Source organism: Podarcis tiliguerta (genome assembly GCF_965153285.1).
Source record: "Podarcis tiliguerta genome assembly, chromosome: 3".
In the NCBI taxonomy this organism is placed as follows: Eukaryota; Metazoa; Chordata; class Lepidosauria; order Squamata; family Lacertidae; genus Podarcis; species Podarcis tiliguerta.
Window position 1 is genome coordinate 395014 of NC_139536.1, and position 22602 is coordinate 417615.

General features: G+C 48.7%; 2 protein-coding genes across 10 annotated transcripts in view; both read right to left on the bottom strand.

The window, feature by feature from the left end:
- Positions 1-644: 644 nt before the first annotated feature.
- LOC310673838 (uncharacterized protein) lies at positions 645-13278 on the bottom strand. Of its 8 annotated transcripts, none has more exons than XM_083432546.1 (7): positions 13220-13266; positions 12733-12806; positions 9859-10097; positions 9583-9658; positions 9227-9309; positions 6920-7046; positions 645-6321 (listed from the first exon to the last, which is right to left on the bottom strand). In XM_083432546.1, exons 3-7 carry the CDS (start codon positions 9967-9969, stop codon positions 3737-3739), a joined length of 2982 nt encoding a protein of 993 aa, XP_083288672.1. In that variant the 5' UTR covers positions 9970-10097; positions 12733-12806; positions 13220-13266; the 3' UTR covers positions 645-3736. The 8 variants fall into 8 exon arrangements, with proteins under 8 accessions (XP_083288672.1, XP_083288670.1, XP_083288675.1 ...); XM_083432544.1 differs by having other exon boundaries at positions 9583-9664; XM_083432549.1 differs by lacking the exon at positions 13220-13266 and having other exon boundaries at positions 645-4954; positions 5459-6321; positions 9583-9664; positions 12733-12858.
- Positions 13279-15128: 1850 nt separating this feature from the next.
- CAD (carbamoyl-phosphate synthetase 2, aspartate transcarbamylase, and dihydroorotase) overlaps positions 15129-22602 on the bottom strand; it is a 43358-nt gene continuing 35884 nt past the window's right edge. For both annotated transcript variants that reach the window (XM_083432415.1, XM_083432414.1), the window contains 8 exons: positions 22162-22316; positions 21415-21489; positions 21089-21301; positions 19700-19825; positions 19442-19597; positions 17545-17646; positions 17277-17371; positions 15129-15706 (listed from right to left, as the gene is read on the bottom strand). In XM_083432415.1, the coding sequence (XP_083288541.1) occupies positions 15604-15706; positions 17277-17371; positions 17545-17646; positions 19442-19597; positions 19700-19825; positions 21089-21301; positions 21415-21489; positions 22162-22316 (1025 nt within the window). In that variant the 3' untranslated portion in view covers positions 15129-15603. The remainder of the gene's footprint in view (positions 15707-17276; positions 17372-17544; positions 17647-19441; positions 19598-19699; positions 19826-21088; positions 21302-21414; positions 21490-22161; positions 22317-22602) is intronic.

Here is a 22602-nt window from a genome sequence, read left to right on the forward strand (position 1 = left end):
GTTGGTCAGTTAGGTGAGTACCTCTCTTGTTTTACTTGACCTAGGGAGGTGGATGCACCCCTGGCCCCCATGGCCACTCCCTCCTGCCCTCTCTCTCAGGGGCAACCTTGCTCCTAGAGTCCTGGCCTCTGGGGGTAAACTGGCTGGGGGGGCTTCCAAAGCACGGAGCAGCTAGACTGGCAGACAGCAGACAGACTCAGCCAACAGGTGCCTCCCTCTCTCTCGCCTGCACCCCCCCTCTAGCCTCTTCAGCTTGTCCAGCAGAAGGTCGGACCTTCAAATCCACACAATGGGGTGAGCTCCGGTTGCTCTGTCCTAGCTTCTGCCAACCCAAGTGTTCAAAAAGCACACAAGTGCAAGTAGATAAAGAGGTACCGCTGTGATGGGAAGGGATACGCTGTTTCCGTGTGCCCTCCACACCTTGAACGGGCTCAGGCGGAAAGGGCCAAATGCCCGGAGGGGGACTGCAGAATCTCCCGCAGGTAGACCAGCTCTCCAAAGGGCTGGCTGGCTGGCTGGCGGAAGCCCTGCCTCCTCTGGGAGGGGGTCCATAGCCGAGGGGAACCCAAGGATCTGGTTAGTTGTGTTTCTACACTGCAGAAGGTTCCCCCTCGGACCCCCAGGATGAAATAACCACATCTCACAGAGATGAAGGAAGACAAGTCTTTAATTCATTTAATGAGCAAACAAGCAACCATTCCAATGCAAGGTCTCAACACAAACTCTCTCTCTCCCCAGAGGGTGCAGTCCTTTTAAGTGCAAGGACAACAGTGCGGTTGTTCCAGGAGTCCAAGGCTGCCTGCCTGTCCCGTTACTCTCCTGGGCGGCTCCTGGTGGAAGGTTCTCCGGCCTCTTCCACGCTCTGGCCATTCTCCCAGCTGGCTCCCACAGCAGTCAGCCTCCCGCTGGATGTCCTGGGCGAAATACAAGCTCACCCTATGGAACCCCCCAGTTTACATTCTGCATTCAGACCCTCCTCTAGCCGCCCCCCTCTCCACCACTGCTACTACTGGCATGCAAACATATTTTCCCTTCTTTTAAGGGACAGTGAATGAGAGTCACAAAAAACAGTGAATCAGGAGCTGGACCTTAATTACATTCACCTGGATCACTGCGGTTCCACTTAACTCCTTAATGTTGTATTCTTTGTAAAATGCACAATTGTGAAACACAGGCCAACTGATCTGACTCTGAGGAAAACAGAGGATCCCCAATGAGACCCTGGGTCAAAAGGAAGTTGAAAGTCAAGGTCACATGGCTTCACTTCAAGGAGCGATGGGGGTCTGTTCAACCAGGCAGAAGCGTGACGGGTTTCTATTTTGTTGTAAATTTTCAGAAGAGAAATGAAGTGACAAAGATGGAGAAAGGTCAAGCCAAACCAAAGGAAACTGCTTTAAACTGTGATACAATACAATATGTAGGTATATAAGTGGAACAATTACTCTAACAAGTAAAATATTATTAACAATTCATGGTTTTTATAAATGCATTCTAAATAGCATTATCTTTCTTCACAATCTACACTCCTATGTTGCAAGAATAGTCCTATCATGTATCCATCGTTCAAAGGGGACCTTGGCATTATCTTTCCAGTGAATAAATATCAGTTTTTTATCAGAAGGAAGGATGCAAAGAGTTCATTTACATTAACCCATTGTCAACCCATATAAAGTTGGTCTGTAGTATTTATGCACCTTAATACTTTCCTCCAAAATGCAAGCTTTGGACATCCTATGAACATACGTTTTAAAAAAGCTTTTTCCTAACTACATCTCTAGCAGCAAAAACATTTTTTAGAATTTATTGGACTCTAATACACTTGTATTAAAATTAAAAGACACCTGCTTCTTGGGAGAAAAGCAATGACGAACCCAGACAGCATCTTAAAAAGCAGAGACATTACCTTGCCCACAAAGGTCCGTATAGTTAAACCTATGGTTTTCCCAATAGTGATGTATAGAAGTGAGACCTGGACCATAAAGAAGGCTGATCGCCGAAGAATGGATGCTTTTGAATTATGGTGCTGGAGGAGACTCTTGAGTCCCATGGACTGCAAGAAGAACAAACCGATCCATTCTGAAGGAAATCAGCCCTGAGTGTTCACTGGAAAGACAGATCCTGAAGCTGAGGCTCCAATACTTTGGCCACCTCATGAGAAGAGAAGACTCCCTGGAAAGACGCTGATGTTGGGAAAGATGGAGGACACAAGGAGAAGGGGACGACAGAGGACGAGATGGTGGGACAGTGTTCTTGAAGCTACCAACATGTGGGAGGCAGTGGAAGACAGGAGTGCCTGGCATGCTCTGGTCCAGGGGGTTGCAAAGAGGCGGACATGACTCAGCGACTAAACAACAATACACTTTTATAGAAAGGGACTATCTACAAGCTTAACGGAGCCTGATAAATTCTAAACATTTTTCCGTGTAGAAGACCTAATTCATAAACTAATGTAACATTAACTCCCAAAGGTAAAACATTGTCCTGCTGATTGGATAAGATACAGCAATATCAAAAGCACCACGATGGCCAGAAACAATTACAGTATAGAAAACTTTGTGAAATAATGCAAAACATCAAAACTATCAAGTTGAAATCTCTGAAAGTCCTAGAACAAGTCACTGTGCCAGACTTTACCCAGCAGAGATCAAGCTTATAAAGCTTTGTATAATCAGCAAATGTCCAATTCTGATGTCCAACTCTGAACTGCTGAACAGTGTTTCTGGATAGCAACTACTGTTTCGTTCAGTTCTTCTTCAGCCAATTAGTTCAACACTTGTAAGTAAAAAGTTATGTAATTTCTTCATTATCTGAAAATAAAATATTCAAACGATGACCTGCACGTATAGAACAATAACTTCAAATAGCGTGGAATTATAAACGTAAAAAGGCTACATACCCAATCTTTTTTTTGAATGGATATAATATGTATGAGAATGAAAAATACTCTGGATCAGTGCTCATGCGATTATGTAGTCACTGTTACTAACAACATTTTTTGAAAAATATATATAGCCAGCTCCAGGTGATACTGATAACAAGGAGTCCGAGCTTAAAGCCACAGTACAAAGTAAGAGCAAAGATACAGATAATCAAAAAAACACCAATTGAGGTCTAATTCAGAGTTACGTCCCCCTGGATTAATGGATTTAAACATAAAAATAAAACGGGTTTCCTGCTGCTGTAACTGACGTTCATAATCTTTGTCCTCTGATTCACCCATAAAACTGTGGTGGACTCTCCTTCCTTGGAAGTTTTCAGCAGAGCTTGGATGACCATTTGTCATGGATGCTTCACTTGAGATTCCTGCATTGTGAGAGGGTTGAACAATGACTCTTGTGGTCCCTCAGCACTCTGCAATTCCTTGATTCCTATGATGAACGTTAGACTTGCCAGCCGTACCTGTGAAAAGGACCTAGGGGTCTTAGTACACCACAAGATTAACACGAGTCAACAATGTGAGGCAGCAGTAAAATAAGCTAATGTTATTTTAGGCTGCATCAACAGACATCTGGCGTCCTGATCATCGGAAATATTATTAGCACTCCCTTCTGCCTTGGTCAGAACACACCTGGAGTACAGGGTCCAGTTCTGGACGCCACAATAAAAGGAGGATATTGTCAAGCTGGAACACGTGCAGAGGAGGGAGACCAAAATGATACATCGCCCTATACCCAGAGTTCTGAGTTTGATATGTTTTGTCCCAAAAAGAGGAGATTAAGAGATGTGTCAGCCCTCTTCAAATACTATGATTCTCCTTGCTGTGAGTTCTTTGATGGATTGTCATCTTAGACCTCTGCATGAAGCTCTTTCCACATTCTAAGCACTGATATGGTTTCTCCCCTGTATGAATTCTTTGATGGAATGTGAAACTTTTCTTCCATTTGAAGCTCTTTCCACAATCTAAGCACTGATATGGTCTCTCCTCACGGTGAATTGTTTTATGGGAAGTGAGATGTTCCTTACGACTGAAGCTCTTCCCACATTCCAAGCACTGATGTGGCTTCTCCCCTGTATGAATTATTTGATGTAAAGTGAGACTTCTCTTTGATTTGAAGCTCTTCTCACATTCCAAGCACTGATATGGTCTCTCCTCACTGTGAATTGTTTTATGGGAAGTGAGATGTTCATTCCGACTGAAGCTCTTCCCACATTCCAGGCACTGATATGGTTTCACCACTGTATGAATTCTCTGATGTAAAGTGAGACTCCTCTTTGATTTGAAGCTCTTTCTGCATTCCAAACACTGATAGGGTTCATCCATTGAATGAGTTATTTGATGAGACGTTAGACTTTTTTTCCTATTGAAGCTCTTCCCACATTCCAAGCACTGATATGGTCTCTCCCCTGTATGAATTCTTTGATGGGAAGAGAGCTGGGAGCCCCTACTGAAACTCCTTCCACATTCAAAGCACTTATATCCTCCCTCCCCTCTGTGAATTCTTTCATGTGAAGTAAGGGTATACTTCTGATTGAATGTTTTTCCACATTCCAAACACTGATATGGTGCCCCCCCTGTATGAATTCTCTGATGGGAAATGAGATTTGTTTTCCAGGAAAAGCTCTTCCCACATTCCCAGCACTGATATGGTTTCTGCCCTGTATGAATGCTTTGATGGCAAATGATACTTCTCTTCCACTTGAAGCTCTTCCCACATTCCAAGCACTGGTACGGGTTCTCACCACTGTGTGTTATTTGATGGGAAGTGAACTGGGATCCCTTAATGCAGTCCGTTCCACATTTGAAGCTTTTACATGGTTCTTCTTTTTTGTGAATTCTTTCATGTGAAGTGAGACTATCCTTCCGACTAAAAGTCTTTCCACATTTCATGCAGAGATATGGTTTTACCCCAGTATGAGTTGTTTGATGGGAAGTGAGATGGTCCTTCCGACTGAAGCTCTTTCCACATTCCAAGCACTGATATGGTTTTTCCCCTGTGTGAATTCTTTGATGGGCCTTAAGCACAGCCCTGTGGCCGAAGCTCTTTCCACATTCTAAACAGTGATGGGGTTTCTTCCCACTGTGAGTTATTTGGTGAGATGTGAGATGGGACCTATGACTGAAGTGCTTTCCGCATTCCAAGCACTGATATGGTTTCACCCCAGAGTGAATTGTTTGATGGGAAGTGAGAATATTCTTCCGCCTGAAGGTCTTTCCACATTCCAAGCACTGATATGGTTTTTCCTTTGTATGAATGCTTTGATGACCCTTTAGATGCCCCCTCTGCCTGAAGCTCTTTCCACATTCCAAGCACTTATGAGGTCTCTCTCCTGTATGAATTCCTTGATGAGCCATGAGCTTAGCTTTCTGACTGAAGCTCTTTCCACATTCTGAGCACTGATACAGTTTTTCACCTGTGTGAATGCTTTGATGGGCTGTGAGCACAGCCTTTTGACTGAAGCTTTTTCCACATTCCGAGCACTGATATGGTTTTTCGCCTGTGTGAATTCTCTGATGGGCCTTAAACACAGCCCTGTGACTGAAGCTCCTTCCACATTCCAAGCACTTATACGGCGTCTCCCCTCTATGGATTTTCTGATGGGAATTGAGATAGGATCTCTGATTAAAGCACTTTCCACATTCCAAGCACTTATGGGTTTTCCCCGCACTGTGAGTCATTTGATGGGAAGTGAGATGGGACCTCCGACGGAAGCTCTTTTGACATTGCAAGCACTGATATGGTTTCTCTCCTGTATGAATTATTTGATGGGCTGTGAGTGCAACCCTTTGACTGAAGCTCTTTCCACATTCCAAGCACTGATATGGTTTCTCCCCTGTATGAATTCTTTGATGGGCCTTGAGCACATGCCTGTAACTGAAGCTCTTTCCACATTCCAAACAGTGATGGGGTTTCTTCCCACTGTGAAGTATTTGGTGGGAAGTGAGATGTGCTCTTTGCCTGAAGCTCCTTCCGCATTCCATGCACTGATATGGTTTCTCTCCTGTATGAATTCTTTCATGAGCCATAAGCTTAGCTTTCTTCCTGAAGTTCTTTCCACATTCCAAACACTGATATGGTTTCTCTCCTGTATGAATGGTTTGATGGGTCGTGAGATTGGACCTCTGACTGAAGTTCTTCCCGCATTCCATGCACTGATATGGTTTCTGCCTGCTGTGAGTTCTTGGATGGAAAGTGAGACATTTCTTCTGACGAAACGTCTTACCACCTTCCAAGCACTGATAGCGATTCTTCCCAATGGAATTTATTTTATGGGAAGTGGAATGGGAGCTCTGACTATAACTCTCTCCACATTCCAAATATTTATACACCTTCCCCACTCTGTGAATGTCTCCCTTGTTCATAATTTTCAATCCATCACCACCTGCATCAAAGAGAGAAACAGATTAGAACCTCAGAAAGAAATGGAGCCCCAAATTATTCAAATTATGGAGCACTGCTAATGAATGTTTGTGATCAATGAAGAGTTCAAGGGGGTTAGATCTAAGGCCTTACTACGAGGTTCACTGCCTTTGTTGACTCTCAATGACACACAGATTGATGGGAACCTGAGATTCAAACAGCCTGGCATCTTCCGGGAAGGATCTTGTTTGGCCAAATCATGGAATCTCCTCCATCTGCAAGGTCAGTTGTCTCTTTGGTCAACCAGAAAGTGACAGAAGCAAAAGCAGAAAACCTCACAGAAGCCGCTACGTCTTCTGCCACCACACAGAAAGTTACATTCAAGAAGGTCTGGGCAGCTCAGACCAGCCTGGTCATGGTTTAAAAAGGCATATGTGGGGCAAGAATATTCGGAGACAGAACACCTACATTCAAGGTGAGCTGCGGGGAAGGAGAATCCCAGATGCTGTTGAGCGCCATCAAAATATTGCAGGATTCTCACAGGTGGAGGTAGGGATCTGTGGGTATGGGTGGGTGGGTGTATTTCAAAATATATATTATAGTCCAGCAGGAATCCTTACTGAGAGAGTCCACAGTCGCCCGATTCTCCTCCATGACTTCCTTATGCAGAGCTCTCTGGTCAGGATCCAGCAACGCCCACTCCTCCTCGGTGAAATACACAGCGACATCTTCAAAGCTCAGAGGACCCTGAAGGAAAAGGAAAAAGGTCCTCTTCTGAGACAGCATAAAGATTATCTACTACACATTGCTCAGTCATTTTCTGTCCGTTAATTGTTGTGTTCTTTTAATGGGATTATTTTGCTGCACATTTTAGGTATGGCTGTCTTTTAACGATTTAATGGGACTTCTGGGTATGTGTGAATGGCAAACGGACTGCGAGTTTGAAAGCTGTGTCAAACTCTGCTCTGCAGTGGATCGGGGGAAGCGCTCAGGCGAGATGCACCCCAAAAAATGCCTCAAAAGGGTATTTGAGGTGTCGTGATGTCCTGCAGACAGCAAATGGCAACTCGGTAGCTCCAGTCTCTGCCCCTGTACCAAAAGGCGAGTGGGCAAGAAACCCGAGAGAAAAGCCGGCGATCTACACACCAGCGTGACTCTGCGTAGTGTAGCCTCTGAACCAGCCAGCAGTGGACTATCTTTCCAAATTATTTCAAGCCAATCGGCAAGGCGAGAAGGAAAACTTATTACTAATTCGGCAAAAAAACAGGAGGTTAAAAAGGAAGTCTACTCCCGTTTGTGGGTATTTTAACCGCATTGGAACTTTTACAAGTGGGAAACTGTCGATCAACCTTTGGAGTTAAAGCCAGCTAATGGGAGAAGGGGACGAACGAGGACGAGATGGTTGGACAGTGTTCTTGAAGCTACGAACATGAGTTTGACCAAACTGCGGGAGGCAGTGGAAGACAGGAGGGCCTGGCGTGCTCTGGTCCAGGGGGTCACAAAGAGGCGGACACCACTAAACAACAACAAAAGGCTGACAAAGACAAAGGATTATACAAAGCTTTTTAAATACCAATTTGGATATTTTACTGACTTTTTAAACATTAAACTTGAACTAAAGTAGATCTGAACTTGAGAGCGTATTGAGACTTGGCATAGACTGCAACTACAGTTACATTAGCATGGAATTTGGAGATACATACTGATTTCTGACTGAGAACAAACCTGGTGGAACTAAGGGATTTTTTTTATTAATTGGGGAAGTTATTAATACTTTTAAAACTTAAAGAATCTTGAGAGATTGGAGAAAACAACTGGGACTGAATACTGTGTCAAGTTTCAAGAACAAAGAAAGTGGATTATAATTATATTCTGGAAAGATTATTTTGGAATTAAAACTACGTTGGAATACTAAACTATATTTTCACTGGACATGGAGTATCATCAAATGGAGTCAAATTCTCTTGTTTTGTTTTGCTTTTTTGTTTAAACCAACTGGAACTGAGATAAATTTTACGGTTTGGACTACTTTATTTTACATACTAAATAGCCCTGTGTAAAAGACTGTTATTTACATATTTCTTTCACTTCTTAATTTAACAGCTCTACGTCTTATACTTTTATAACATAAATTTCTATATTTCTATACATTTATATTTTAGAATATGACAAAGTATATATGTATGGAAGACCATTATCCTTTTCAATTTGGATTTGTAAATTTGCATTGATCCTTTCATTTATAATTCTAGGATAAAACTAGGTGTTGGTAAAGGGGTTAGAACAAAGGGAAACTAGCCAAATGCTGTATTTGTCCAGGTTTTGTGAAGTGACCTTGACAAAGGGTTGATAAGGCCAAGCAGCTTGGGACTTGGTGAGAAAGGCTCATTGTTTTGAAAGCTCTTTGAGGTTGAGAAAATATTGGTGTTGAATTTAAGAGTAGGAAGACCAGGCAGAAAGCTTTCTTTGCAAGAGGGTCCCAGATCTGAACTTGCTGATCCTTTTTCAGAATTGAAACTAGAATTTAAACAACTTAAAAGAAACTGTGGGTGCATTAGCCACCCAAACTGGAAATAAAATAAAATACAATGTTAGAAATGATGGGGGAAATGAGGAATTAAATGTGAGAACCACTAGAGTGGAAACTGGGTTAAAAGGGGTGGAGGAGAAAACTAAATGTACAGAAGGAGAGGTGAAAGGTGTGAAAAGGGGCCAGGAAAAGTTAAAGGTTGATGTAGAAGGAGTTTACGTATCTCAGGAATTCACGTGGGACGCCTTGGCGGTGGCTGAGATGAAGCAGAAAAATGGAAAATCAAGAGAATGAAACAAAAAAAACTTTGAGCAGGAGAAGTTCGTTCCGGCCCAGAGGCTCCCTGGCCGCCCCACTCCTCTGACTCCTCTTTCCCCACAAAGCTCTTTCCCCATACCAGATCTGTTTCCACAGCTGCTGCTTCTCCTCCGTTCTCATGAAAAGATGGATGAGGAGGTCTGGGGGGCATCCGTCTGTCACCTGCGAGAGACAAAAGTCAAAGGGAAGCCATCAGCTCCTGCGTCTCTCAGAGGTTCAGCAGTACATTTCAGGCTACAGATGGACCTTAGAAAAAGTCTTTCTTGCAAAGTGCATTTAGACGTTTGTACTCGTTTCAAACTTACTTTGGGTCAAAATACATCTCCCCTCCTTGGCGCTCTTGGCCCCAAGTGCTCCCCCCCCCCCAAAGATGAACAGAACGCACAGATAGTTTCAAGATCCACAGAATGAGAAGAAAATCTCGCTTCTCCTTACCCAGCGGCCTCCCTCTGGTGTCCATCTGAGTCCTCTGTGCCTCACCGGAAGCAGGGTCCATTTCTGCAAACGGATCCTTTCCCTGAAAGAGCAACAAGGATCAAAACAGAGAATAGGGAGAAGGATTAGAACAGGAATGACCGAAGAAAACACTTTAGGGGAGCAGATCTCATCCCTTGCTTCCCAAAAGGCGGTGAGCCGTTAGGAGAGCAGTTTGGGAGATTCTCCCTCACGTTCTGAGCCCCTTGGGAGTTTCCAGAGGAAAGTCTCTCTCACCTGCTGCTCTGCCTGTTTTCTCTCCTCTGCCTGACTCAGGAGGAAACCTTCAGTCAGGGCCACAGCCTGGGAACTGGTCTCCGCTCCACATTCCCTCACCCAGCTCTCCATCTCCGGCAGAAGGGCAGCCAGGAACTGTTTTGCTTATCCATTGGTGCTCTCAGGAAGCCTCCAAGAAATTGGAAGGAACCCTTTAGTCTTCTGTCAAGTTCTATCTGATTTAGAGTTGCTCACAAATCCTACAAAGCAAATACATTGTTCTGTTATCATATTGATACAAGGTCAGGAGAAGAAGTGAAGACAGAATGATGATGGGCAAGTGAGTATTTTGTAGTGAATATAATTTAGACACTAGGCCATAGTTGGGGTCTTAAGCTGGGGACCCTCAAGAGTTGCTCTCTCTTCCTCTGCCACCCCCACTTCAGGGCCCATTTCCTTCCAGCTTCTGTCTTATTTTCTAGCACTTGGAATCCCCATCGTCCTCAAGGCACACTACTTGGGTGGGGTCCTTTCTTGTTCTGTGGGCCAGATTATTGCCTGGCCAACCCCCCAAGGGCTAACTGGGCGAGGCCAAAGCAAGTCTAAAGGCAGCCAGGTACAGTGGTATCTCAGGTTACAGACGTTTCAGGTTACAGACTCTGCAAACCCAGAAATATTACCTCGGGTTAAGAACTTTGCTCCAGGATGAGAACAGAAATCGTTTGGCGGCGGTGCAGCGGCAGCAGGAGGCCCCATTAGCTAAAGAGGTGCTTCAGGTTAAGAACAGTTTCAGGTTAAGAATGGACCTCCGGAACAAATTAAGTATGTAACCTGAGGTTCCACTGTATAGGGAAGTTTTTAAGGTTTGTTGTCTTATTGTGTTTTAATTTGTTGGAAGCTGCCCAGAATGCCTGGGAAACCCAGTCCGAGGGGCGGCATATAAGGTTATTATGACTATGATTATAAAAAAAACGAAGATCATGGCAACTGGTCCCATCACCTCCTGGCAAATAGAAGGGGAAGAAATGGAGGCAGTGAGAGATTTTACTTTCCTGGGCTCCAAGATCACTGCAGATGGTGGCAGCAGTCACGAAATTAAAAGTCGCCTGCTTCTTGGGAGAAAAGCAATGAGAAACCTAGACAGCATCTTAAAAAGAAGAGATATCACCTTGCAACAAAGGACTGTATAGTTAAAGCTATGGTTTTCCCAGTAGTGATGTATGGAAGTGAGAGCTGGACCATAAAGAAGGCTGATCACAGAAGAATGGATGCTTTTGAATTCTGGTGCTGGAGGAGACTCTTGAGAGTCCCATGGACTGCAAGAAGATCCAACCTCTCCATTCTGAAGGAAATCAGCCCTGAGTGCTCCCTGGAAGGACAGATCCTGAAGCTGAGGCTCCAATACTTTGGCCACCTCATGAGAAGAGAAGACTCCCTGGAAAGACGCTGATGTTGGGAAAGATGGAGGGCACAAGGAGAAGGGGACGACAGAGGACGAGATGGTTAGACAGTGTTCTCGAAGCTACAAACATGAATCTGACCAAACTGCGGGAGGCAGTGGAAGACAGGAGTGCCTGGCGTGCTCTGGTCCAGGGGGTCACGAAGAGTCGGACACGACTAAATGACTAAACAACAACGATTATTAGGTGGGGCCAAAGAACAGTGCTAAAAAGCAAGTCAAGTAGAATTCACCTTCTTTCTGTTTTAAATATAGTTTTAATGCTGTCATTGTCAGTTTGCATTTCTAAGTACAGAAAGTATTGATCTGATGTGTAGAGATCTTTCCTATTCTAATTAGTTCAAGAGGGTTCTGGAAGCTTCTCTGTGTGAAAGAAACAAGCAGAAGGTTCCTGATGTTTGGGTTATTCCTTCAGAGAAGCTGAGTACTGCTGGATTAGACTCTCCCTGTTCTCTCTTCTGTCAAGGTCATGCTGACTATAAGAGTAAGGCCAGAAGGAGCCTGGGTCTCACTTCTCTTTCTGTCCCTCTTCCTTCTCGTGTGGCATTCTGCATACAGTGGTACCTTGGGTTAAGTACTTAATTCGTTCCAGAGGTCTGTTCTTAACCTGAAGCACCACTTTAGCTAATGGGGCCTCCTGCTGCCGCCGCTGCGCGATTTCTGTTCTCATCCTGAAGCAAAGTTCTTAACCCGAGGTACTATTTCTGGGTTAGCGGAGTCTGTAACCTGAAGCGTATGTAACCCAAGGTACCACTGTATAGTGTTAAGCTTTAGACATATTATTATAAGCTACTGTAAACGTAAAGGTAAAGGTACCCCTGCCCGTACGGGCCAGTCTTGACAGACTCTAGGGTTGTGCGCCCATCTCACTCAAGAGGCCGGGGGCCAGCGCTGTCCGAAGACACTTCCGGGTCACGTGGCCAGCGTGACATCGCTGCTCTGGCGAGCCAGAGCCGCACACGGAAACGCCGTTTACCTTCCCGCTAGTAAGCGGTCCCTATTTATCTACTTGCCCCCAGGGGTGCTTTCGAACTGCTAGGTTGGCAGGCGCTGGGACCGAGCAGCGGGAGCGCACCCCGCCACGGGAATTCGAACCGCCGACCTTTCGATCGGCAAGCCCTAGGTGCTGAGGCTTTAGCCCACAGCGCCACCCGCGTCCCATAAGCTACTGTAAGTTTAAGTTAAATCTGCTGCAAGTGGATTTCTTATGGATAGTCCCTTAGGCTCATTTGCCTTCAGTAGCAGTAAAGCTCTGCTGAATGAAATACAATGGCCTCTGGTCTATCCTGCAACAGCGAATCCTGCAACATGTTTAAGTTTTACTCTGCTCTGGATCAATAGGAGTAGAATTCATCTGCCCTGGGAACGTTGGGAAAGGGAAGGTTAATAATAACAATGGTATCAAAAGCCTCTAAGAGATGCAGCAGAGCTCTCACCTTTGTCCCCAGCCCACCAGAGATCATCAACTAGCGCGAACAAGGCAGTTTCAGTCCCAGGATGAGGCCCGAATCTTAAAATTTAAAATGCAATGGATTAAAAACCATTTCAAAGCATTTTTGACATTTCCCCCGCCGCCCAGTTTGTCCCCGTCAGTCTGGGCTCTTCGGGGCTCCCAGCAGGGCCATGTCCCTCCGGCCTCCCAGGAATCTCTTCTGCTGGCGGGGGGAGTGTGGGCCCTGCCCCCCCAGGCCAGGAAAGGCCGGGCAGGGAGCAGCTGCTTGGGGGTCCTCCTGAACCCCCCCCCCCGTCTGAGGGAGGGATCCCAGGGGATGCTGGCCCGCCCTCCAGGCGGAGCTGCCCGGGGTCCCCAAGGCAGCAGCAGCAGCCCGAGGAGGGGCTGGGACCCCCCCCAAAAAGGTCCCCCAATGGCAGGACCCCCTGCAGCCCCCCAGGACCCCCAAGGCCGAGCCGGGGAAGACTCACCGGAGGAGACCAGAGGGGCGTCTCCGGAAGACCCGCCCCCGCCCCCTTCCTGTCCTCTCTAGGAATGCGGCTCAGCTGCTCTTAACCCTTGGCCCGCCGGGCGCGCCCAGCTGGTCCCTCGTTTGGGGGAGCCGCGGGGCCGGAGGGTGTGAACGGAGAAATCTGAGGATCCCTTGGACAAAAAGCAAGGAGACCAGCCAGGAATCCCAGAGCAAAAGAGCAGCCAGGAGGCTTGGTCTTGATTGAGGCCTGTCGCGCCAGGACTCCCACCTGCCCCCAGGTGGAACAAGGTGGGGACAAGTCACAAAAGTCACAAACATGATTGTGCTGGTTTGGGGAGTGGGCTGCTGCGTGTGCAGGAGATCTGCTGGAGGGGCAACCCCCCCCCCCACCTAGACATAAATTCCTGCAAGAAGGAGGAGATGCTGGCCTGGAAAAGGCTCTGCCAAAAGCCAGAAGCCCGGGCAGGATCTAAGAAAGAGAGAAGTGCAGGCTCTCTCTCCCAGGTAGTGTGGGTCTCTCCCAGGGACTGGCTGGCTGGGGGAAGCCCTTCCTCCCCTGGGAGGGGTCCGTGGCTTGCTTGGCCTGCAGAAGGTCAGAGGTCTGGACTGGCGCCTCCCTCTCACAGGTGGCCCAGCTTTGTGGGGAGAAAGGTGTTTTCGATGTTTCTTAACAAGCGCAATGATAATGTCAAACCTTATGGTGCTTTCAACCTGCTGTAGCAGTAGATATTCACACTTTTTAGTTTCAGATATCTGAACAGGAGTCACAAAGGCAGATCTTCATTTGCAGTCGTCGTGATATCGCCTTCACCTCCTCTTCCTGCTCCCTTGTCAACTCTTTGCACTGCAAAACCAGGCTTTCATGGCTTGCTTGCTTGTTTGTGTGTGCGTGAGTTTGTACAGTGGTACCTTGGTTCTCAAACTTAATCCATTCCAGAAGTCTGTTCCAAAACCAAAGCGTTCCAAAACCAAGGTGCACTTTACCATAGAAAGTATTGAAAAATGGATTAATCCCTTCCAGACTTTTAAAAACAACCCCTAAAGCAGCAATTTAACATGAATTTTACTATCCAATGAGACCATTGATCCATAAAATGAAAGCAATAATCAATGTACTGCAGTCAATCAGTAACTGAACTGGGTTCGACAGTCACAGAAACAAACCAAAAAAGCCGCAAAAAAACAAAACGTTTAGCAAAAAACAGACCTCTGCGTACCACTCAAAACAGAGCACGTTTGGCTTCCGAAAGAAGTTCGCAAACCGGAACACACATTTCCAGAATTGCAGTGTTTGGGTTCCACGTTGTTTGAGTACCAAGGCGTTTGAGAACCAAGGTACCACTGTAGTTTAATGGTGACACTGTTTCTGATTTTATTCCCTGACTTTTGTTAGTTGGGAAGGCCTTAGGGAGTTTTCTCCATGGGAAATTCTCGGAATCATCCAATCCCTGTGCAAACCGTTTCTCTGGAACGGATTTACAGTGGTGCCTCGCAAGACGAAAAGAATCCGTTCCGGGAGTCTTTTCGTCTTGCGGTTTTTTCGTCTTGCGAAGCAAGCCCATTGACGGAGTAGCGCTATTAGCGCTATTGGATAAAAAAGGGCTAAAAACGGCTTTTTTGGGGGGGGGGATTAGCGGTTTTGCTGCTAAAATGCTTTTAGCAGCTTAGCGATTCAGAATAAGGGGTTTTGGAGCAAAAAAAAAATTCGATTTTTTTCGTCATTTTTCGTCTTGCTAAGCAAGCCCATAGGGAAATTCGTCCTGCGAAGCGCCTCTGCAGACGGAAAACCCTTTCGTCTTGCGGGTTTTCCGTCTTGCGAGGCATCACTGTATTAATAAAACTTACACGCTGGTGGGATTAAGAAAGCCACACAGGCACCCCAAAGCAGTTCACAAAAGAGCAGTAGGTTGTATTCAACTGTTTTTATTAAAAAAAAAGAAACGGAAACAAAGGGATCCGCTTGGCTCACTAGTATGTGTAGAAAAGTCACTGCGGTCAGCAGGCCGTTTGAGGGAAGCAGCGAGGGCTGAAGGGTGTTGCCGCCTGCCAAAGGGGGCCGCCAACCCAGACCCAAAACAAACAGAACTTGGTCCTCGGGAAGGAGGAATGTCTCCAGGGCTGGCCCAGGAAGCAGCTCAGCCCAAGAGGGGAAGGCAAAGAGCCCCACAGAGCCCGTCCTGGAGGCTGGAAGACAAGAGCTGGGCAGGCAGGCAGGGAGGGTGGGGCCTTTCCTGAGCTTGCCCCCCCCCCAGGGTCTCGTGCCCCCCCCCCCCAGCATGGAGCTGTCCCCAGGCTGCCTTCCAGCAGCGCCGCTTTTTGCTCTTTGGTGGAGGAGCCAGGTGGGCAAGGCGGACCAGGGCCCAGAGTCCCGCCCAGGCGGCTTCAGTAGCGTCCCAGCACAGTGGCCAGCAGGGCCATGCGGATGTACATGCCGTTCTCGGCCTGCCGGAAGTAGGCGGCGCGCGGGTCCGAGTCCACCTCCACGCTGGAAGGAGAGAAAGAGGGGGAGGTCATGATCGCCACCAAGTCAGCAAGCGCCCCAGGTTGCCACCCCTCGCCCTTCCGAGGGCCCAGAGCTCTGCACACGACGTGCTTCTCCTGTGCAAGGTGCTTTGCCACCCGCCCTGCGAGGTGGGCCGCTCTTCTAACTCAGCTCCAGTTCCTGCATTGCGGGGGGGGGGGGGGTAGATGACCCCTGGGGTAGGAGTGCAAATATCCAGAGTGGGGGGATCAGATGGGTTTAAGATGAGGAATTATAAAATAGGCATCAAGCCATTGTGTCCGCTCTGAAAGCCTGGCGTTGACTGGGTTCGATTCATTGGCAATAATTTCTGATCAAATCCCACAACCTTCTGCATCTCTGGCCATTTCCTCTACCGTCTATTTATCTAGCTTGACAAGTCACGTACACAGCCCAGTTGCCACTTGCTTCCTCAGGCATCCTCAGTACATAAAGACAGTAGGTTACCTTGATGTAGTTTAATCTTTAGACAGATCTTAGGGGCCAGGAAGAGAGTTCACAAGGAGATAGCAAATGCTCTTTCCTTGCCATCCTTCTGTCCTCTCCTGTTTACTCCTGTTTATGACCTTCCTAAAAGCATTCCTCTTCGCTTCCTCTTTTATTTACTCTGAATTGCATATGCATGCTCAAGTAGGAAATTAGCTCTTTGTAGTTTTAACTTTATACACTGTGTGAAAAAGTTCTTTTGTGAATAAAACGACCTGGGCCGGAGGGTGGTGAGGAATTATTATTATACGCACCCCTCCCAGAGTCTTGCTGGTTCAAGCCTCTGTGTGAATCATAGAATCATAGAATCATAGAATCATAGAGTTGGAAGAGACCACAAGGGTCATCGAGTCCAACCCCCTGCCAAGCAGGAAACACCATCAGAGCACTCCTGACATATGGTTGTCAAGCCTCTGCTTAAAGACCTCCAAAGAAGGAGACTCCACCACACTCCTTGGCAGCAAATTCCACTGTCGAACAGCTCTTACTGTCAGGAAGTTCTTCCTAATGTTTAGGTGGAATCTTCTTTCTTGTAGTTTGTATCCATTGCTCCGTGTCCGCTTCTCTGGAGCAGCAGAAAACAACCTTTCTCCCTCCTCTATGTGACATCCTTTTATATATTTGAACATGGCTATCATGTCACCCCTTAACCTCCTCTTCTCCAGGCTAAATTTTATCAGAGTTCAATCTTATCAGAGTTTATCAGAGTTCAATCCTGGCTTTGCTTTGGGAATGCCACACCCTGGGGGTCCCTTCCAACTCTGATGCTCTGCGACCGACTGAGGCTGGGCGTTCCCATCGCCAAACTACACCCCCCCATCTGACACCCCCTTCTACTGCTCCAGAGTCTCAAAGCAGCCAGAAGCAAACAAACAGGGAAGAAGCTGGGGACTTCTGCTGCTTATGAACCTGCCCCCCCGAGCCACAGGTCTTGATCCTCCTACATGGGGGCTCTGCTGGGTCCACCACTGGTCCAAATTCCTCGGCTCCACCCAAAATGTCCCTTCACCCCATCTGACACCCTGAAGCATTTCCCTGGCCAGCGCACCTGATCTCGTTGACCCTGGGCATCGGGTGCATCACCACCATCTTCTTCTTGGCCCGGGTCATGATGTGAGGGGTCAGGATGAACTGCCCAAAACACTGAGGAGGGAGAGGAGCACAGCCAGTGAGCATGTGTCTGGCGGGGGGGCGCCCCTCCCGCCCAGGGACCCTCTTCCCCATCCCCTCCGGGTGGCTTCAGGGCCTCCGAGGGCCAGCGGACTTGGGGGCGCCACGGGGTGGGGGCAGCAGCTCAGGGCCCCTTCCTCACTCACCGCCTCAAACTCCTGGACTGAGGCGAAGCGCTCCTTCTGGATGCGGGTCATGTAGAGGACGTCCGTGTCGGGCAGAGCCTCCTCAATGTTCTCAAACTCCTCCTGAGAATTTATGACCGCAATTATGGCTCCTACATTTATTTACTTGCCTTTTTGTTATTCCTTAAAATCCACACGCCTCTCGACTGGAACATCGGCAACAGAGCCCGCTTCAACGCCGTTTGCGGAAAGAGAACACCAGGGGGGAAAAACTACAACGGTTTAAGGCGTAAAAATACCCCATGATTTATACTCTGCCTTTTTCTGCAGAAGGGGACTCGAGGCAGCTTGCACGTATCAAAGCAACACACAGATCAAGCATGGAAAAGGGAGAAGAAGAAGAAAATGCTTTAGCCCCTCAGCAGCCTTCTATCTCCAATTATACCATATTGGCCCGAATATAAGCCGCACCTTTAAAATTGGAGGAGGGAAAAGAAAAAAATACCCGAATATAAGCTGTTCCCTTCCTCACTACTCCTGGCTGCATACCATAAGACTGCGAATATAAGCCATGCTTTAACTTTTCACGGGAGGAATTTTTTTTTAAGGGGGGGGGGAGTGCGGCTTATATTTGGGCCGATACGGTAATTGTATTCATTCTCTATGCAGAACTTGGGTATGAAGGCATGATTTGATTCTTGCCTCCCTGTATTTTTGCACCTCTCCTACGCTGCATAAACTGCTGGACTCTGGCATTCCTGGCTTAACTATCCCTGACGGGGGGTTTGCAAAGATTGAGGGCGCAAGGTGCCTTCCTTGAGATTCCCCAAGGTGTGGGAAGCTACAGGAATGGTAAGCTAAGGAGGTCTGGTTGTCAAGGAAGGAGGATGATCAGCGGGTGAAGCGTGACTCTTGAGGCTCCAGAGTCTGAGGGGACGGAAGATAACAAGGCAAAGCAGGATTGTTCTAGTTCCCTGACCTTCCAGGTATGCATCCTATGAGCTAATGACGTACGACCACTGGCACGTGATCAAAGTGCCCCTAATTGTGCATGCATGTGCCTTTTTCAGACTTGGAAGGGTGCGGGGAGGGCTTATACGCAGTCCAGTATCCCTGAAGGAGCATCTCCACCCCCATCGTTCTGCCCGGACACTGAGGTCCAGCTCTGAGGGCCTTCTGGCAGTTCCCTCCTTGCGAGAAGTGAGGTTGCAGGGAACCAGGCAGAGTGCCTTCTCGGTGGTGGCACCCGCCCTGTGGAATGCCCTCCCACCAGATGTCAAAGAGAACAACAACTACCTGACATTTAGAAGACATCTGAAGGCAGCCCTGTTTAGGGAAGCTTTTAATGTTTAATAGGTTATTGCATTTTAGTGTTTTGTTGGAAGCCGCCCAGAGTGGCTGGGGAAACCCAGCCAGATGGATGGGGTATAAATAATACTATATTATTGTTGTTGTTGTTGTTATTATTTCCACCGACACACACAATAACCCAGAACGCCGTCCCTGTGCAAATTGGGGGTTGCCTGTACTGCATTTGGAAAAAAAGAACTTTGTTAAAAGGTGCCTTTGGGGCAGCTCCCCTAACTGGTGGTTCTCTGAAGCAGAGGTTTATGGAGCCGGCCCTATGGCAATAGCTCCTCTAATAAACGGGGTCTCTGCCGGATGCTGAGCTTGTGTATCTCTCTTGGCTGTGCTTTTCTTTAAGGTGTTGCATGAACCATTAAGAGCGGGCTTAGAAGTTAAAATGTTGCTCACCTCCGAGTTTAAGCAGTCTAAAAATGCCCAAATCGGTTAAATTTAGGAAGGGAACGGCTTCCGTAGAGAGCAGCAAATTAAATCAAACGCTAATAGATTTGCTTCTGATACTCTTTTAAAATACAGCAGGGGGGGACCCCCAGCGCAGCCCCCTCCCCCTCACCTGCTTGATCCCCTTGGAGGCCACGAAGTGGAAGATGTCGGCTGGCATGCGGAGGTTGGGTGGCGTGACGTAGCGCAGGCTGACCCGGTAGAGGGTGAGCAGGCGAGCCAGAGAGTGGACGGTCCGGCCGTGCTTCAAGTCGCCCACCATGGTGATCTGGGGGGAGGGCAGAGGCAGCCGTCAGCACCCCTGGCTGGGGCGGAGGCCCCCGCAAAGACGCCACCCCCAATCCCCCCCTTCCGAGCGAGGTCCCCTCACCGTCATGCCGTTGACGGTGCCCAGCTCCTCCCGGATGGTGAAGATGTCCAGCAGGCCTTGCGTGGGGTGCTCCCCGACCCCGTCGCCCGCGTTGATGACAGGCTTGCGGCAGTGCTTGGCAGCCAGCTGGCACAAGGAGGAAGGAAGGAGGGAAGGAGGGAGTCAGCAGGGGCGCTCCTGCAGAGCCCTTTCACGGCTGCCGTGGAGAGATTGTACCAACCACGGTCCCCATTTCATCCTTTCTGGTTCCCAGGGCCACACGAGAGCCCAGGGTTCAAATTCCCAGTTGGCCACGAAGCTCTCACTGGGAGTGACCCTTGGGCCAATCGCTGCCTTTCTCAGCCTAGCCTACTTTGCAGGGTCATTGTGAGGATGAAATGGGAAGCGGGAGAAGCACGTACAGCCCTTTGGGCTCCTTGGAGAATAAGGTGGTCCAGAAATGCAATCAAATAAATAAACAAACCAATAACTCTGCTGCCTGGGGTGGGAGTGAAGTGGCTCAGAGCCTCCTCTGGGCGGAAGAAGCAGCCCATCCACAGACCCAGGGAGGGAAAACAAGAGGCTTTAGGGAACTGAGCCCCGCTGAGAGCCTGTGCTGGATCTGTTCCTTCTCCTCAACACTGGAACGGTCATCCGCATATCAGAGAACCGAGAGGGGTGTACCAGCCAATTTAGGGGGGTGGGCATTTCCTTTCTCCATGTTTCCTACTAAGGAGTTAATATAGAAGTTGAATAAAGTAGGCGCAAGGACGCAGCCTTGTTTAACAGCATGGGAGGTTTGGATTTCCGTGGATAAATGGCCCTGTCGCTCACACCTAACCCAGAACTGGGTGTTTTCGTATAAACTGCGGATAAGACACAGTAGACGCCTGTCTTTGTTTGAGGCGCTTAGTTTCCCCCAAAGCCTATCTCGAGATATTAAATCGAAGGCAGATTGAAAATCTATGAAAGCTGCGTAGAGGGACCCTCCTTTTCTGGAGGTATATTTTCCCACAAGCCGTTGGAGTCCTAGGCCTTGCTGTAAAGTTGACCTTCTGCTTCTGTAAGGACATGTTCTCACTCCTTCCAATCCTCAAGTTTATTACGTCAGTGGGCAGCATTTAGTCTATTGATAATGCTTAGGAGACTAATTGGCCTGTAATTAGCAGGATCCGATCTGCTCCCTTTCTTGGGATGATGATTGCTAGACCCCAATCCTCTGGGACGGTCTCCCTCGGAGGGGAGCAGCCTCACCTTGGATGCTCAGAGATCCCTTTGCACTGAAGGGGTGGGACTGGATAACCTTTGGGTGCCCCTCCCAACTCGACAGTCCTAGGAATTCTAGGATTCTCTTTGGTGGGGCCCCCGAGGGCCCTGCGCCCCACCAGAGCGGCCTTGGCCAGAGCTCACCTCCACGGCCCCCGGCTGGGGGTGCCTCAGCACCAAGACGTCGGCGTAGCAGCTCATGGTCTGGACCGAGTCCGCCAGCGACTCCCCCTTCTGGCAGGAGGAGGTGGCCTCCGAAAAGGGCAGGACGGAACCCCCCAGGCGGTACATGGCGGCGGCAAAGGAGCTGCTGGTGCGCGTGCTGGCCTCGTAGAACATGGACGCCATCACCTTGCCCTGCGCGGGAGGAAGCGGCGGACCTCAGTACAGGTGGGGGGCTCCCCTTCCCCTTCCCCAACCCCAACCCCCTACCCCTTCCCCCACCCCCTACCCCCCGGCCCCCACCTCACCTTGAGGATGTCTATGTTGCGCTCCTTCTGGACCATCATGCGCAGGTTGTGGGCCACGTTGAAGAGGTGAGACATCTGCAGCAGAGGGGAGAGGGACGCTCAGTCGGACAGAAGAGGGGGTCTCAAAATGCTACCAAGGGCATTATACTATTCTATGGTGCTCGGCAGCGTTCGGAAGATATGGTTCGGTACTGAAAACTTAGGGAAGGGTCAGACGAGGTCAGTGATTGAGGGGAGGGAGCGACTGCCCCATGAGGAATGGTCACAGCAGTTGGGACTTTTTCAGTTTAGAGAAATGGCAACACACGATCAAAGCTTAAAAAGTTCTCCCTAGCCTGCGAGAAAGTGGACAGAGAAAAGCTTTCCTCCCCCCTCATAAGACTCGATCCCGGAGACCCAATGGAGGTCGGGAGAGTCAAGACAGACGACAGAAAGTCCTTCTTCACACAGAGAGCACATGGTTAAACTGTGGAACTCCCTGTCGCAGGATACAGTGAAGCCACTTGGATGGCTTGAGAAGAGGGCCGGGCAGATTCATGGAGGAGGAGAGGGCTTTGGGTGGCTCCTGGCCAGGCTGGCCAGCAATGCTTCTGAATCCCAGTGGCTGGAAGCCCCGGGAGGGGAGAAGGCTCTGGTGGGTCTCCCTTGGGGCATCTGGCCTGATCCTGCAGGCTCCTCTCTGGGCTTTTCCCTTCCCCAAGGCAGGCCAGAGGAGCGGGGTGTCCCAGAGTGTCTCTGCGCGAGTACCTGTCCCTTGGTGAACTGCTTGACGGACAAGACGTGCTGCCCGACCAGCGGGTGGAGGAGCGGCGAAGTCTGGGGGTGCGGCAGGCTCTGCGGGGACGTCTGCCTGGGCAAGGGGCCTGCCAGGTACAGGGGGCCGTCCTGGATCATGGCCAAGTCTGCGGGAGGAAAGGAAGGTCAGCCCCGCCCGAGAGGAGGACCAGAGAGGCACCACCCAGCGGGGGCGGCAGGATCTGCCTCTCGCCACGGTATGGCAGGAAACCCCCCCCCCAGCTCCTCTCTGATCCTGGAAACACCCCAGTACACAAAGCCCTGAACAAATTGGGAGCAGTTTACCTAGAGATCCCCTTTCCCCACACGGACCCACCTGGTTTCTTGGATCAGCAAAGTGGGCACGGCCACAGGGGCTGCGTAATACCCTGTCCCAATTTGTGAAAAATCAGA

Bases quoted from the DNA above. Each gene is read 5' to 3' on its own strand.
- LOC310673838 (XM_083432543.1), bottom strand. From the start codon at position 9,969: ATGGAGAGCTGGGTGAGGGAATGTGGAGCGGAGACCAGTTCCCAGGCT. The intron at 9,310-9,582 runs GTAAGGAGAAGC...TGTCTCTCGCAG, and splicing joins CACCAGAGGGAGGCCGCTGG to GTGACAGACGGATGCCCCCC. The intron at 6,322-6,919 runs GTAAGGATTCCT...TCTTTGATGCAG, and splicing joins GGCGACTGTGGACTCTCTCA to GTGGTGATGGATTGAAAATT.